This window comes from Haliotis asinina, chromosome 7 (genome assembly GCF_037392515.1).
Source record: "Haliotis asinina isolate JCU_RB_2024 chromosome 7, JCU_Hal_asi_v2, whole genome shotgun sequence".
Classification (NCBI taxonomy): Eukaryota; Metazoa; Mollusca; class Gastropoda; order Lepetellida; family Haliotidae; genus Haliotis; species Haliotis asinina.
In genome coordinates this window covers 9,650,998-9,665,257 of record NC_090286.1, presented here as the reverse complement: position 1 = coordinate 9,665,257, position 14,260 = coordinate 9,650,998, and the positions used below count along the sequence as shown (strand labels likewise).

At 37.1% G+C, this 14,260-nt stretch overlaps 2 protein-coding genes across 2 annotated transcripts in view; one reads left to right on the top strand and one right to left on the bottom strand.

Annotated features, from left to right (window-relative positions):
- Positions 1-14,260, top strand: part of LOC137290201 (serine/threonine-protein kinase RIO1-like) — a 97,428-nt gene that overhangs the window by 63,880 nt on the left and 19,288 nt on the right. The window lies entirely within an intron of this gene.
- LOC137291258 (CD151 antigen-like) lies at positions 5,308-12,467 on the bottom strand. Its single transcript, XM_067822560.1, has 9 exons — positions 12,324-12,467; positions 10,971-11,115; positions 10,338-10,538; positions 9,863-9,937; positions 9,101-9,220; positions 8,273-8,366; positions 7,597-7,751; positions 6,775-6,858; positions 5,308-5,355 (listed from the first exon to the last, which is right to left on the bottom strand). The coding sequence occupies exons 2-9, from the start codon at positions 11,100-11,102 to the stop codon at positions 5,308-5,310; spliced, it is 909 nt and encodes a 302-aa protein (XP_067678661.1). The 5' UTR covers positions 11,103-11,115; positions 12,324-12,467.

Here is a 14,260-nt window from a genome sequence, read left to right as displayed (position 1 = left end):
CTAAATAACTAAGCACTCAAAACAGAATCTAAGATACGATGCATATTCATATTCAGAACAAATATATATTTAAAGATTTAACATTTTCTTAAATGTCATATATGCCAAAATATAACATCAAACTAAAATTCATTGATATGGAGTTAAACAAAATCCCACAAAACAACCCAAAAGGATTCATTAAAAGTATATTGTGAAATACTGGAGTTCAGCATGGTAGAATGTGATGTAAATCACGAAATTTATGTGTCACCTAATTAGTCCGAGTGTCGATGCCAGGCCCTAAGTATGTCGTGAAATTAATGAGAGTGTTCAATTATTCAGATTAGCTCTGGTCTATGATGAAGACTGTACAGGTACAAGCATTGTTACCCAAGTAATTGTGATCCTTTGAATGTATTCAGCAGTGTGGTACATTCACCATAACAGCTATCACTGTCCAGGACATGCTTTTTTTCTTGTAAGGTGACATAAAAAAAATAAATGTTTCTCAGGCACATTTTTTTCAAAAGTGACGAGGGTGGGAGGCCATTTTTTTGTAATTTTTGATAGAAAAAAAAGTGATCAGGCTGGAACACAGTTTTGTTTTTTTGTTTTTTTTTCTCAGAAATTCAGCTTGGAAAGTTTAGCAAGTGTAAATGAATTGTAGGTTCAGTCACTCTTGTTCTTGCAGACACCCAGTCTTAGAGTGGACAAATGGACGATCGGACGCGACCAAGACAAAATCATTTTTTTAAATGGCAATAAAAAATTGTTACGTGCGCAAATAAAAATGCGCTGATGCCCCCAAAACATTTCACTTTTCTTATTTGGCCCACTAAGACATGAAAAAAGATGCCGCCACGCCATACACATTGGCAACTGATCAACTTGTGTGAACTTCCTGATCACACTTAACCTTGAACTTGGTAAGAAATGTCAAAATGTAGTAGTTAATTACTGATGATTTGCCATTGTTTCTGGTCAGTGTTGTGTTCAATATACTCCAATATGTTCAGAGAAACATGCATCATCATGCATATTTTCTCATTAATCTCATGCTTTCATTAATTTTTCAAATTTCTAATGAAAATCGGTCTGTGTGGGGTTTGTAATCTCACATCAACAAATATCTTAAACAGGAAAAGAAATGCAACAGTTTTTTTGGTCAGGTTTTTAAATAGAAGACATAAACATGAAAACTTACTTTTATGAGATGTCATTTTTTCTAAACTAGCATTTCTTTTGCTGTTCAGTATAGTACCAATATAAAACATCTCCTTAAAAAAATATAGCAAAAAAAAAGATGAATAAACACCCACCTGAAGAAAACAAAAACCAAACCGCCCCATACTTCTAGCAAATTTACAAATTCGTAATATATACAAAAATTAAAAGTTCAACTGATGCACCCCACTGTTACGTTGCCCTTTATAATCCCCCTCTCTTAAATCAAACACCTGATGGCCTGGTAGCCATGTGCACTAAATATGCTTCATGTTGGTTATGATACGTACAAATCCAAATTATCATCATTAATGATTTACAGCTGAGCGTCGTTGTTAACATGAGGTTTGTTTGTTTGTTTGTTATTATCATAATATTCCAAAGAAACAAATAAGAAACATTCTGTGAAACCTGGAATACATACAAAGTAATTAAACATTCATAGTTGTCTCCACTTGTCTCAAGGTTGTGAAAGGTTAAGAATGGGTAAGTTGTTCCTGAAAACAGAGATATCTAGATTCCTTATCTAATATATTCAAAACAGTATTTTTCATCTGTTCATGAGCATGAGACCCAAATGACATTTCATAAGGGATTGTTCATAATTTATGGCAACAGGGTGTGTGATGATTATTATGGTGAAGCACGCACAATGTGACTGCCCCCCACCCCCTAATTTATGTACAAAGTAAGTAAGTGAACAATCGCACTCCCCAGCCCCCGATGTTTTTTATGCATAATATGTTTACGTACAAATAAACCTACCTTCCCCAAGCAAAGTGGGAGACTCCCCATTAAAATCATCACCTCTGTTCCTTTCCCCCACTCCCACCCCATAGCTGTAAATTATGAATGGTCCTTAACACATATTTATTCAGATAATAATTAAAAAGAAAATAAATAATCCATATTTATCACTGCTGGTGAAAAAAATGGCACACTATGAATGTTACTTTGAGACTGTTGAACTATTGAAAAAAATCTGGAATTACTGGAAAAACATCAATCACCAAGTTGGGTTATAGCGTTTTCAACAAGTCTGCATAAGCTTGAGATCCTGACAAAAATATGCTTAAGACAAAATTTAGAATCTGGAAAATCACAGCTGTCCCTCTAAAGAAAAATGAAATGCCATTTTTCTTGTAGATATCACATGATCTGGGTGCAGTAAATGAAAAAAAATCACATTATACAAGATCATTCCTAATTTAGGCAAAAACAAAACATGTAAATGGTATTCGTGTGTCAATGACAGGCAAATGGGACTATAGGAATGTACTGGTGAATAATATCAACAACACTCTGCTCAAAATACTGTTATCAAACTAGAAAAACTCTTGATAAATATCATCACACGTGGACGGAGTTAGCACTGGTTATTGTGTAAAGCTGACATACATCGGTTGTTACCATAATTATTCCAATATTTTAGACAGGATATGTCATTCTGATAAACTAGAGGGGCACTAAACAGCTCTTGCAAAGTATGTGTGAAAATACTGATCTGACCGATTTTACAAATATTGGAAATGGAGACTACTGGAATCGGAGTATGATTGAACTTATTCACAAACAGGTATTAAGAAATAAACTCTTTGAAAAATCTGAAGGTAGTAAATATCATTGCCTATCTTGCTAAGAGAGGGCTTGTATGAGAGTAATTATGGTAAATGCAAAACCATCAGAAATCTGAAGTATTATGCTATTTTGTGACACTGTTCCTGTGTACGTACAACAAAGAACAGCACAACTAATCTCAATATCTACATATGTGTCAACAAACGTGTTACATGTAAAACACTGCAAGTCCTATGATAATCATAGAACATCAACAAACTATATACATGATATATGTCAGTATATCAGTGTTCGAAATACCTGCATAAAAGCAATATTAACCAGTCTATAGTTGTATAATGTTGGTTGTCATCACTGGTCAATGCTGGTCACAGCCTGACGGCCATGGACACGATATTTTCAAAAAATAAGTCTTATATAAGGACTTGGTTCAAAACTAGCAGTTACCATACTAGTTGGAATAAATACGTTTCACTTGTGTATATAATTCATGTACCTACATTGGACGGCTGCAGGGACACACTGTAGGCTACAATACACTATGATATGCCTAGACACACTGGACATGACTTAGCACAAGGAAACTGAGACAAACATCTCAAAAATATAACCTTTTGTTAAATACAGTGTATGCACTGAATCTGAGGCAGCACAATGTGACATCACATTTTTCAATGCAGCATGTTGCCTCCCATTTCCCAATGCCTCATGTGACCTCACATTTCCCAATGCAGGACAAGGTGACCACCCATTTCCCAATGCAGGACAAGGTGACCTCCCATTTCCCAATGCAGGAGAAGGTGACCTCCCATTTCCCAATGCAGGACAAGGTTACCTCCCATTTCCCAATGCAGGACAAGGTGACCTCCCATTTCCCAATGCAGGACAAGGTGACCACCCATTTCCCAATGCAGGACAAGGTGACCACCCATTTCCCAATGCAGGACAAGGTTACCTCCCATTTCCTAATGCAGGACAAGGTGACCTCCCATTTCCCAATGCAGGACAAGGTGACCTCCCACTTCCCAGTTTAGAGATGTCATCAGCAAGGCCATGGACTGACCTCTGACACGGCATGGCTAATTACTGACAAAAACATGCTCATTGACTGACATTGGGGACATACACAACTATTTCAACACAAATACATGACAATAATGATGATGATTATTATTATGATTATGATACAACTCTGCCTTAACACTAAACATGCATAAGGACATTAATATTAATGCTCACAAAATTCACCGATGAATACTGGTCAATACTGGACAATGGTGTTCAATGATGAATGTTATTGTGCATAAAGTTTGTGAATAAAGGACCTTTTAAGCCAAAGTCCCTGTTTCAGTACAAGTCCTAAGATTATTAAATAGTTTCACAACAAACATTGCAGATGCATGGACCTTCTCAAAGCTTTAGACATAGTTAAACACTGACTGAAAAATTGACAATGACCAAGACTTATGACTATCATTTGTCAAACAGAAAATGCAACAAGAAACATAAAAAACAAACAATAGATAAATCATACTGACACACACACACATATCACAGTTTGCTTTATCATGTGAAGATTGGTGAAGAGGACGGAAATCTTCAATCTACTTTGAACCCATAACACACCAAACTTAACACATTATTGACACAAAATAATGACTTCCTGCATAGATCATTCAATAGTATGATCTATGAACAGTCAAGTCTCATTAATCTAACATTGTCCATTGCACATCAAATTGTCAGATTAACAAGGATGTCAGACTAAATAAATAAAACTAAGCTACACATATTCAATTTGTTATTAAGAAAAGTATCAGATTAAGCCGATTGTTGGATAAAAGGAGGTCGGATTAATGAGACTTGACTGTATTATCCAAACTTGGTTCAATTTGGTGTACTACCTATTCTACATACATAAATAGACACCAATACAGTTAAGAACATCAGGTACGGAGAACTCATTATTGAGCATAACATGAAACATTTAAAATTGTGTAAATATTTTGTCAGCAATACTTTGAAAGTCCTTTCATAACATTTACTTGTTGTATCGCAGCAGATTATGACGTCATGATTGTTGTTTCCATGGTAAGAGACAGATACATATGACTGTAAACAGAGGAAATATTCTGGGTGACATGTGACATTCTGCAACAAGGCCTAAGGTGATCGTATGTTGAACTTCAACAAGGCTTTATGAAAAACATGGAGTAAAGATCTCTAGGAAGAAAGCCTTGCTTTCAGTACTATGTCTACATGACCCAAAATATGTATAAAAAATTTTGATTTATAAATATATCCCTGATTTTGTAAGCAGATATTTGTTGTATATGAGTACCTGGAAGGATGATTCTGACATTTTGAAAGAAAATTTAAGAAATTTAAATTTACTCTGGAACTAATATCAGCATGGAAATGAGATTGTTCAGGTTGTGAGTATGAAGAGATTCTGTTGTAATATATACGGATGCAGCAATAGTTGTGTTGCTGGTGCTGCTGTTGCTGCCGTTGCTGCTGTTGCTACTTGAGCATACGATACATACACGCAGACAACACCAGTTCCACAAGCTGAAATAATAAAAATGAGCCATGTTAAAAAAATCTGTAAACTTCATATATACTCTTCCAAAAAAGAGGGGGAACTTCATTCTATTATTTACGATTAAAAATATTTAGGAGATTTAACGAGTCAATCAGTGTTGATATGATAATACTGAATGTTTTGAGAGTGAATCACCATTTGCACTTCTTTACAACCATAGCTATCTGGAAAGTAGTCATTTTTGAAAGATGATTGGTGTATGGCATGTAATTTGCATGTGTGCAATGTTCATTTTAAAACAAATGACTAGAAATAAACAGTAACAAATTTGTGATGCAAGATGAGAGTCAAAATTAATATTGTAAGTGATTTCTCGACCTTCTTGAAAACCGTCAAAATAAGAATGGGGCCCCATCCATGTGTATGGGGCTACTAATTCTGCATGTGTTTAGGGGTGGAAATAGAGGGAAATGGTGGTGCGTTCATAAGATGTCTGTACTTGAAACGTTTGTCAACGTTTACACTTCCTTTCCAAATTGAAAGTTCACGTTCCCCTACTTTTTTTTGAAGAGTATATAACAATGATCAAGTTCAAATCATCCTGCTATTGTGTTTTACAACTGATTATCAAAACAAAATATTGACACACCATAGAAACATAATCACTCAGCTTATCATGCGGTAACCATGAAGCATAAAATGAAGGAACTAGCTTACATCATAATGCCATTGCTGCCTTTAAATTTTCTTTGTTTATTGTTTAATCCTACACGTAGCAATATTTGAGCTATAAGGTCTGTAAATAATTGAGCTGCAACAGACAATCCAGTGATCAACATCATGACAATTGATCTATACAATCAGCTTACGAAGATGACGTGTCAGCAGATTGTGGAAAATTAATACTGGCATTACAAATAAACATGAACATCATCATGAACATGTCTCATGAATATACAGCAAATGCAAGATCTTCTTTTACCTGTCTCATCGATGTATATCAAGGACACGAAGATCATACCTCTAATATACCTGCTAAATCTCACAAAAAGACGATACCTATTGCTTCTTTTTTCACAAATATCTTTCAAAACTTGACATTATATTAGGTCATTGTTGCAAGTAATTCAAAATTTGTAATCAAGACTAATACATTCCTAAAATATATAATACCTGCAGAGATCCGGGTTAGAATTGGTCTTCCGTAAACCATTCTTGTTGTAAGAGGTGACTGAAGGGAATCGGGGGTCAGGCTTGCTGACTTTATTGACATTGTATCCAAAATGTATAGAATGATACTAGCGATGTTGGTCACTGGATTGTCTGGTCTAGACTTGATTATGGACAGACTGCTTCCATATAGCTGGAATATTGCTAAGAGCTGCATTAAACAACAAACCGATCAGCCATAATTTTTCATACACAAAGCTGGTATTTTAACTCACCAGGAAAACCCCAACAACTATGGCTGTTGTTCCGATGATGATACCAGTTCCTCTCAGGTACCCGTCAAGCAAGTCAAAACAGCCCTAAAACACAGACAAAATGTAGACTGTAAGACAGAAGCTAAGAAGAGTCCACAGAATCTCAGCTTTTAAACCACCCATGCCATTGTGTGTAATCATTCCCCTAGGTTCATGTTATCAACCACTTATTCACAGTGTGATTTCAGTGCACCAACCACTTCTTTTGATCATGTCAAGTCAGTTATTTACCGGCTGCTAAATTTTGGTTGGGAGGGCAGCGACTTCATTCACACAATGAAATACGTACCACTGTGTCTCTGAATGAAAGACCAAATTAAATATTGAGGGTTTACGCACAGAATTGTACAATACTGTGGCAGGCCTAACAACACCAACAAACCAAGTTAGCATTTTTCTATTATCCATTGTTTGTCCTCATTTGGAACTTGAGAGTAATTAACCTCCCTTTGACTGTATCTTGAATGGTTAAAGCGTCAAGCAAAGTGAGCAAAAGTATTAAACCCTCAGACAATATAAGTACAGGGTACTGCGAATTCTTCCCTCAAAACAGTTATCAAAATACAAAAATGGAGCATAAGATACATGTTTATGATTCTAAACTAATTCTGCTGGACCTCAGACTTGAGGTCCAAAATGAGAAGATTGCTCTTCCGCACATCCTTATGTATAGCATACATTGGAGAGCTACAGAGTGAGAGAGTAATTTTACGCCACGTCTAGTAATATTAAAGCAATCTCACAGCATGGACACCAGAAATGGGGGACCTGCAGGAGACTCACCGTTGTGTACAGTGTGTAGTTGAGGTCTGCCATATTGATGAGAACTGGGGGACCATGCCGAGGCGGGGCATCAGGGGTGTCAGCCAGTCCAGTGCACTCGTTGAGGTGCTTGTGTAAACTTTTGTCACAGCAACTCAAGGGCACATAACGCCCTTCTGGAAACAGAATTACATGTTTTTGTTTAGAAGACAGAATAACCTGTGAAATATCAAGAGTTATACATTGATAACTCTAGCCCTCTTATATATCTTTGACAACTGCCTTTTCATTACGTGACATCATAGCCTAAACTTCTGTTGAATAACACGAAGCTAAAATAGCAATCAAATTATTCATAATTGTATCAGCGATATCAGCGATATCACCATTTCTGACATCATGATAAATGCCTGACAGAATATGGACCTCCCCTGGCTTCATACTCAAAAGTTTCTTTTTATCAAAGTCTTCAGATTTGCTTAAATACATCGTGTTGCTGCTTGCATGAACCCAAAGACAGAAAACCTGTACATAGTAATAGTGACAATGAGAAGATGATGTCTGTCCAGAGGTACATTTTTGTGGTCAAGGACACAGGTATTTATGAAAATATCAAAATAAACAACAAATGTTTTCACTGTATAACTGATTGTGTTTATTATATGGGTTGGAATGTATACTGTAATGCAACACTGACGAGCAAAGCCGTTCTTGAACCAGTCACTCTGCTGTTGGTAGATGGCCCAGGAGGTAGAGCTGTTCACTGTGCCAAACGCACCGCAGCACTTGAACTGGAGAAATCAGAAACACATGGAACAAAAACGATCATTATATCTAACTACTGGCATTATCTACATGAAAATCTTCCAGTAACAATTACACATACTTATTTCCTCTCTGTTAAACTGATCTCCCTGTGAATATGTTAAATGTGCAGCTTATTTCTTTCAGTTACAAGTGAAACACATTTCCTCCTTCAACAAGTGAAACTTATTTCCTACAAATGCTAATGAATCGTTTCTGCTCCAGTTATATTTGAGAAATTAACATATCCTCTTGTTTTAAGTGTAGCACAACTCTTCCAATCACAGATCTTCTCCCCATTAACAAGTAAAACTTATCTCCACCAAATACAACTGAAAGTTGAAACATACTCAGCTATATTTGAGAAATCAACAAATCCTATTGTTTCAAGTGAAACTCATCTCTTCCAATTACAAGACACACATCTCCTCCATTTACAAGTGAAACTTGTCTCCTCCATTTACAAGTGAAACTTGTCTCCTCCATTTACGAGTGAAACTTATCTTCTCCATTTACAAGTGAAACTTATCTCCTCCAATTACAAATGAAACTTATATTTCCCCATTTACAAGTGAAACATCTCTTCCAGTTACAAGAGAAATATATCTCCTCCATTTAACACACATACAACGAAACCTTGTCATTTCTTATTCATACATGAAATATATTTTCTCCAAAAAAAGGTATGATATGATTTATAGTCTCCATGACTTGACCCTACCGTCTGTTGTATTCTGTCCCAGGATTCAGTGATCTCAAGGTTCTTGGAGTTAGAAGGGAGGTCAACACCATAGTTTAACATCACCGTATCCTCCAGCTTGCCCTTCACCTTGTCTTCAAGCTGAGGACAAACAACATCATATGAAGCCATTGGTGAATTACTCCATCCTCACCCCTTTCTACAAAATGTGTCTCTTGTACGGACAACAACACCATGATATTGTTGCCTTGTTTCTGCACCTCTGTCACCAGGAGGATGTATTAACTTGTCACGGTGCTGCGTCACAATCGTACAACACAATTTAATTGTCTCAGTAATGATACACTCGATAGTACTATATCTTTAGATGAACACATCTTCCAAGACGAAAGTATCTGCTATGAAAATAATCAAGATTGTTTAGACTGTGGCCATGATACTCTCTTCCACAACAGAGTCTGCAGGTAACCCATTCCAATCTGGGTTGAATAATTGTAAAATAATAAAACAAAAAGGTTTCAAATGTAACTAAAGCACACAAAGATCATGTATATACTTGAATACAGAATGCTAAATTTTTGTATGTCAGTGTTTCGTTTCAGCAAATCATTTCAATATACAGAATTAGTCATGCTGTATGATGTAAATATTCTGATAAAAACTAATCAAAACATACAAAATTAACTATAAACTATAAACTAATCAATTAACTGACATATGCTTGTCAGTGACTTGGTCAATGTAAGCCATAAAGGTAAGTGCAGTTGGATGCACATCTTTTACCTCGCTAATTAGGACATATCCTAGAATTCCTGCCACAAACAGACTGACGGACAGGAAGGCCAACAACCATAGATGCTGAAACAGAATGAATGGGCACATCAAATATCCAGAAGATGTTAATCTTGAAAAGTGGACTTAAAATAGGAATTATCAACATGATTGATTGATTGATTGATTGATTGATTGATTGATTGATTCTCAGCAATATTCCATTTATATGGCAGCACCCTACAAATAATGGACCAGATAACCCAGTGATAAACATTAGCACAGATCAACGCAACTGGGATGCAATGACGTGTATCAAGTTAGCGAGCCAGATCCCTTAAGCCAGTTCTCATGACTAGTATGTCTTGCTGGAGATCAGTTCTAACCTGGATCTTCATGAATGACAACAACAACTACACTCTTTTTGTGAGTGAAGGACATCACTTCTAAGATACAAATAAATAAAATAAAAATGTATAAGTCTTACCAAACCCATAATGCACTTGTACTGAGTGCACACTCCAAAGACTCCAAGAATTGTGATGACAATGATGGCTCCTCCACAGCCAATTAACAGGAATGAATCCACCTCATACAGAGGGATGTCGATGAGGCTGGAGAGCTGCTTGCTGCCGTACTCGGACTCATGAGTCCAGATACCAATACCCAGGATCGCGATACCGCAAACCTGGATGTCAACGAAAACATACTACATATCTCTATAAAAAAATACTTTTGCTGGTGCTAGAAATGAAGAAAAGACTTCCCCTTTTGAATTGGTTTATTGGCTGGTTTGTTGTTTAATACCGCACTCAGCATTATTTCAGCTATATTGCTATGATCTGTACATAATTGAGTCTGGAAGAGACAATCCAGTGATCAACAGCACGAACACTGATCTGTGCAATGGGGATATGTTGACATGTGTCAACCAAGTCAGTGACGACTGGCATCGGTTGCTGAAGACCAGTTCTAACCCGAATCTTCATTGGATCCCTTGGAATTAATATTGTGGGCAAAAAAAATACTTTTGATCCATCTATACTATGAAGTTATCATTTGTGTTCACTTACAATTTTCAAACAGATTTAAAATTACATCAATCTTGACATTCTCTTACCAAGACAACCAGAAATGCTATCAGCAAAAGGTTTTTTATCCATTTGGCACAGGAAGTGCCCACCATCCGATTGGATTCAAACCCAGCCCAGCTCTGCGTTTCCTCTATCGGAGAGAAACTGTTGATGGTCATGTTGATTTGCCCTCTGAAATGAATGAAACTACATCATCATCATCATCATCATCATCAGACCTCGAAACTACAAAGTTCATCAAGCATTCATCATAGTGGTGGCCTAATTCATACACCCCAGCAGACCAATCAAAGTGTCGAATTTCATCATCATCATCATCATCATCATCATCATCATCATCATCATCATCATCACCACCATCATCGTCCTTCCTTGTAACTACATATGTGTGGGACTCAAATTTTATCATGGTCAACAATGTACAGTTTTACTGATCTGCTGCACAGGATAACATGAGTACAGCTTCAGATATGCAAGATACAGTGAAAACTGTCAAAATCGGCATCTGTCCAATACAGCAAGTTGACAACACCGGCACAGAATCTCAGTCCCGTCTATAGATTGTATATTTATCATCAGCTCTACAATCTGCAACGTTGTCTAAACTGGATTATTTCTTCAGTCCCGAGGAATGCCGAGTTAGACAGCTTCCATTGTATACAGATATTATGTTCTAACAAGGTAGACTCATAGCTACTTAGTAACAAACGTTAGTTGTAGCAACAAATGCTTAAGAATGTTTACAAACACAGAAACAGTCATGCCATAAATAGCAGTTACTAAAATTGGTGTTGTTTGGGTTAATCATCATGATCACTGATCTGCTCAGCTACTCCTATGACAGGCCAATAAACAGGGTACATTTCATGGTCTCTTATATGTAATATCAGTTCATTCTACAGCATATACAAAGCGCTGATGATTAAAACTAAATTCCATCACATCTGAAGAACAGATTTATCACTATAGGTGGGACTTCCCCCTCTAATCTTTCTTAATATTTAAAACACAGGCTATTTATTAATCTTTCTGAATTCTGTGAAACACGTTCGTTATGAGAAAGTGACAGCGCGGATGACAACAATAACGCAATAATGAAAATGTCACGTTGTCACGTTAAAATACCAGTACATTCCATATGTGCAGGGAACATATTCAAATATAAACCTGCATATTACCTAGGTACCTGTAATTACTAATTTACGTCTTACAGATCGGTAGCCTCCTGTAAATATCCTGTCACGTCAACAACCTTGACTCTACAACCCTACTTGTTGACACAGGGACTCTCTCTAGTTTCGTTGACATATGTCAGTCAGCCATTGACTGTCCATCAATATTCGATCGATAATACAACTCAAATATTCAACATGGCCTACCGGATTAGTTGCAGATTCAAAGACTGTCACGGGAATCCATTGTCCGTAGTAAACCTATATATATGTATGCAGGTATTTGCAGTCCGTCAAACTATTCGTAATGCGTCATATTACATGACGATGTTGTGTTCGGTGTCCGCTACCTGTCGCTACCTGACGATGTAAACAATACCGTAGGTTGCATTGAGAGTTACCTGCCCCTGTGATGTGTTTCGTCGTCATTCGGAGAATCTCGGTGAGACAAATTGGTAGGTGTCGATTGAGTATGAAACCCACATGCAGTTGTTCCCCTTGGATTGCAAATCGAACGCTTCATTCTTGCTCCCTGGCCACTCATTAATCTTTATTAATGAGAGGTCCGAGAACCAGGATGATCGAAAGAGCCAGAACATCAAATACTCAAATGAAACCTTCTGTACAGAATATTCTTAGATCCTCTGAATCAGGATCTTAATCTAGGCAAGGAATGTGTATGGAACTTCCAAATGAAACTATATTTAAGGAGCAGATATATTTGATTTTGTTTCTACGTTAAAAATGAATCGAACTACGAAATGTGAAAAAAGTATTATCAAATAACACAAGACATACGATTATAAGCTTTAATAAAAAGGAAGTTTAGCACAGAAATTTTGAAAAAATTGTGATATAAGCGTTTATGACTGCACGTGCACTTCAGGATAGTAGTTAACTCTTCAACTGAACTTAAAACAGTGTCCTCAATCTAATTCAACTTTCTCCTTTAAACTATCAATATTTGTCAGTATAAACGACTGTTAATTACATTTAAACAACACCACTGATATCTGTAGTTGCTTCGGGGAGGTTTAGTAAAGCTGTGATTATCAAACTGTTTTGTGTAAGCGTTAATTGTAAGACTACTGGAGACGAAATGTTGTCTGTTATTTACCACCGTGTGATGTGATTAAGACAGTGAGCGAAAATATTTAATTTCCAACTCTGAAAATGATGATAATTAATTATACATCACAAAGAATGTGTCAGTCAGCTCACATGGCCAATATAGAGCTGGAACATTGCTGAGTGCGGCGTAAAACTAAACTCACCCACGCATTCAGCTCACATGACTATTAACTTGACAGTACGAAAAATCACTTAATTATCTACCCTTACGACGTAACTCTCTGTAAAACTTCTTACAAATATGTCTGTCTGACATGCTCATTTGCACTGAGCAGCAATCCCAGATGTTGCCTCCAGTGCCAATAACAAGATTCTAAGTTTCCAAAAAGCATGATACATATAGTCAGCTATATATTTCAGTCTAACGTCATTTACCGGACCCTAACTGTAAACAGTTTCCAATAAAACGAGTAAGTTTAGTTCTCTGCAGTTTACATGGTCCCGTCTCTCGATCGATTGTCGGAGTCGGGTACAGACAACTGGTCTACAGAGTGGGTTACACTATGTAATGAGTGTCTGGCGTGGGCAATGATCTTGATCTTACATAGAGTAGGGTTACGAATGAATCGGTTCAGATTTCGGCCCTGTGTGTACTTCAACTTGTTTTACGCCGCTCTTAGCAGAATTGCAGTTATATCACGGCGAGGGACTCCAGAAATGGGCTCGACGCATTGTGCCCATGTGGGGAAACGAACACGGGTCCAAGGCGTGACGGCCGAACGCCACTAGGCTACCCCACTGCCCTTTCTGCTTGTGTCACCGTTTATTTTGAATGAAATACAAACCCCAGTGGACCAATCTATAGTGATAGGGGATAGCGAAATTTGCCGTTATTAACTGGAACTCCCCTGAGCCGTGCAATAACATCAATGCCTTAGAGTCAAACTATATTTTCTATTAGCCTGTTGCTTCCGGATATCCTCCAACTGGTCTGAAGTTGATGGTATGAGATTATACTGTCCTTGGTGAGCAGATTTAGACTGACATAGTTTCCCATAGGACACGGGAGCCGA

What these genes read in the sequence shown, in the direction of transcription:
- LOC137291258 (XM_067822560.1), bottom strand. Translation starts at nt 11,102, where the DNA reads ATGACCATCAACAGTTTCTCTCCGATAGAGGAAACGCAGAGCTGGGCT. An exon ending in ACAAGTGCATTATGGGTTTG is followed by an intron (nt 9,938 to 10,337) that starts GTAAGACTTATA and finishes ATTCTGTTTCAG; the next exon opens with CATCTATGGTTGTTGGCCTT. An exon ending in ACTACACACTGTACACAACG is followed by an intron (nt 6,859 to 7,596) that starts GTGAGTCTCCTG and finishes TCTGTGTTTTAG; the next exon opens with GGCTGTTTTGACTTGCTTGA.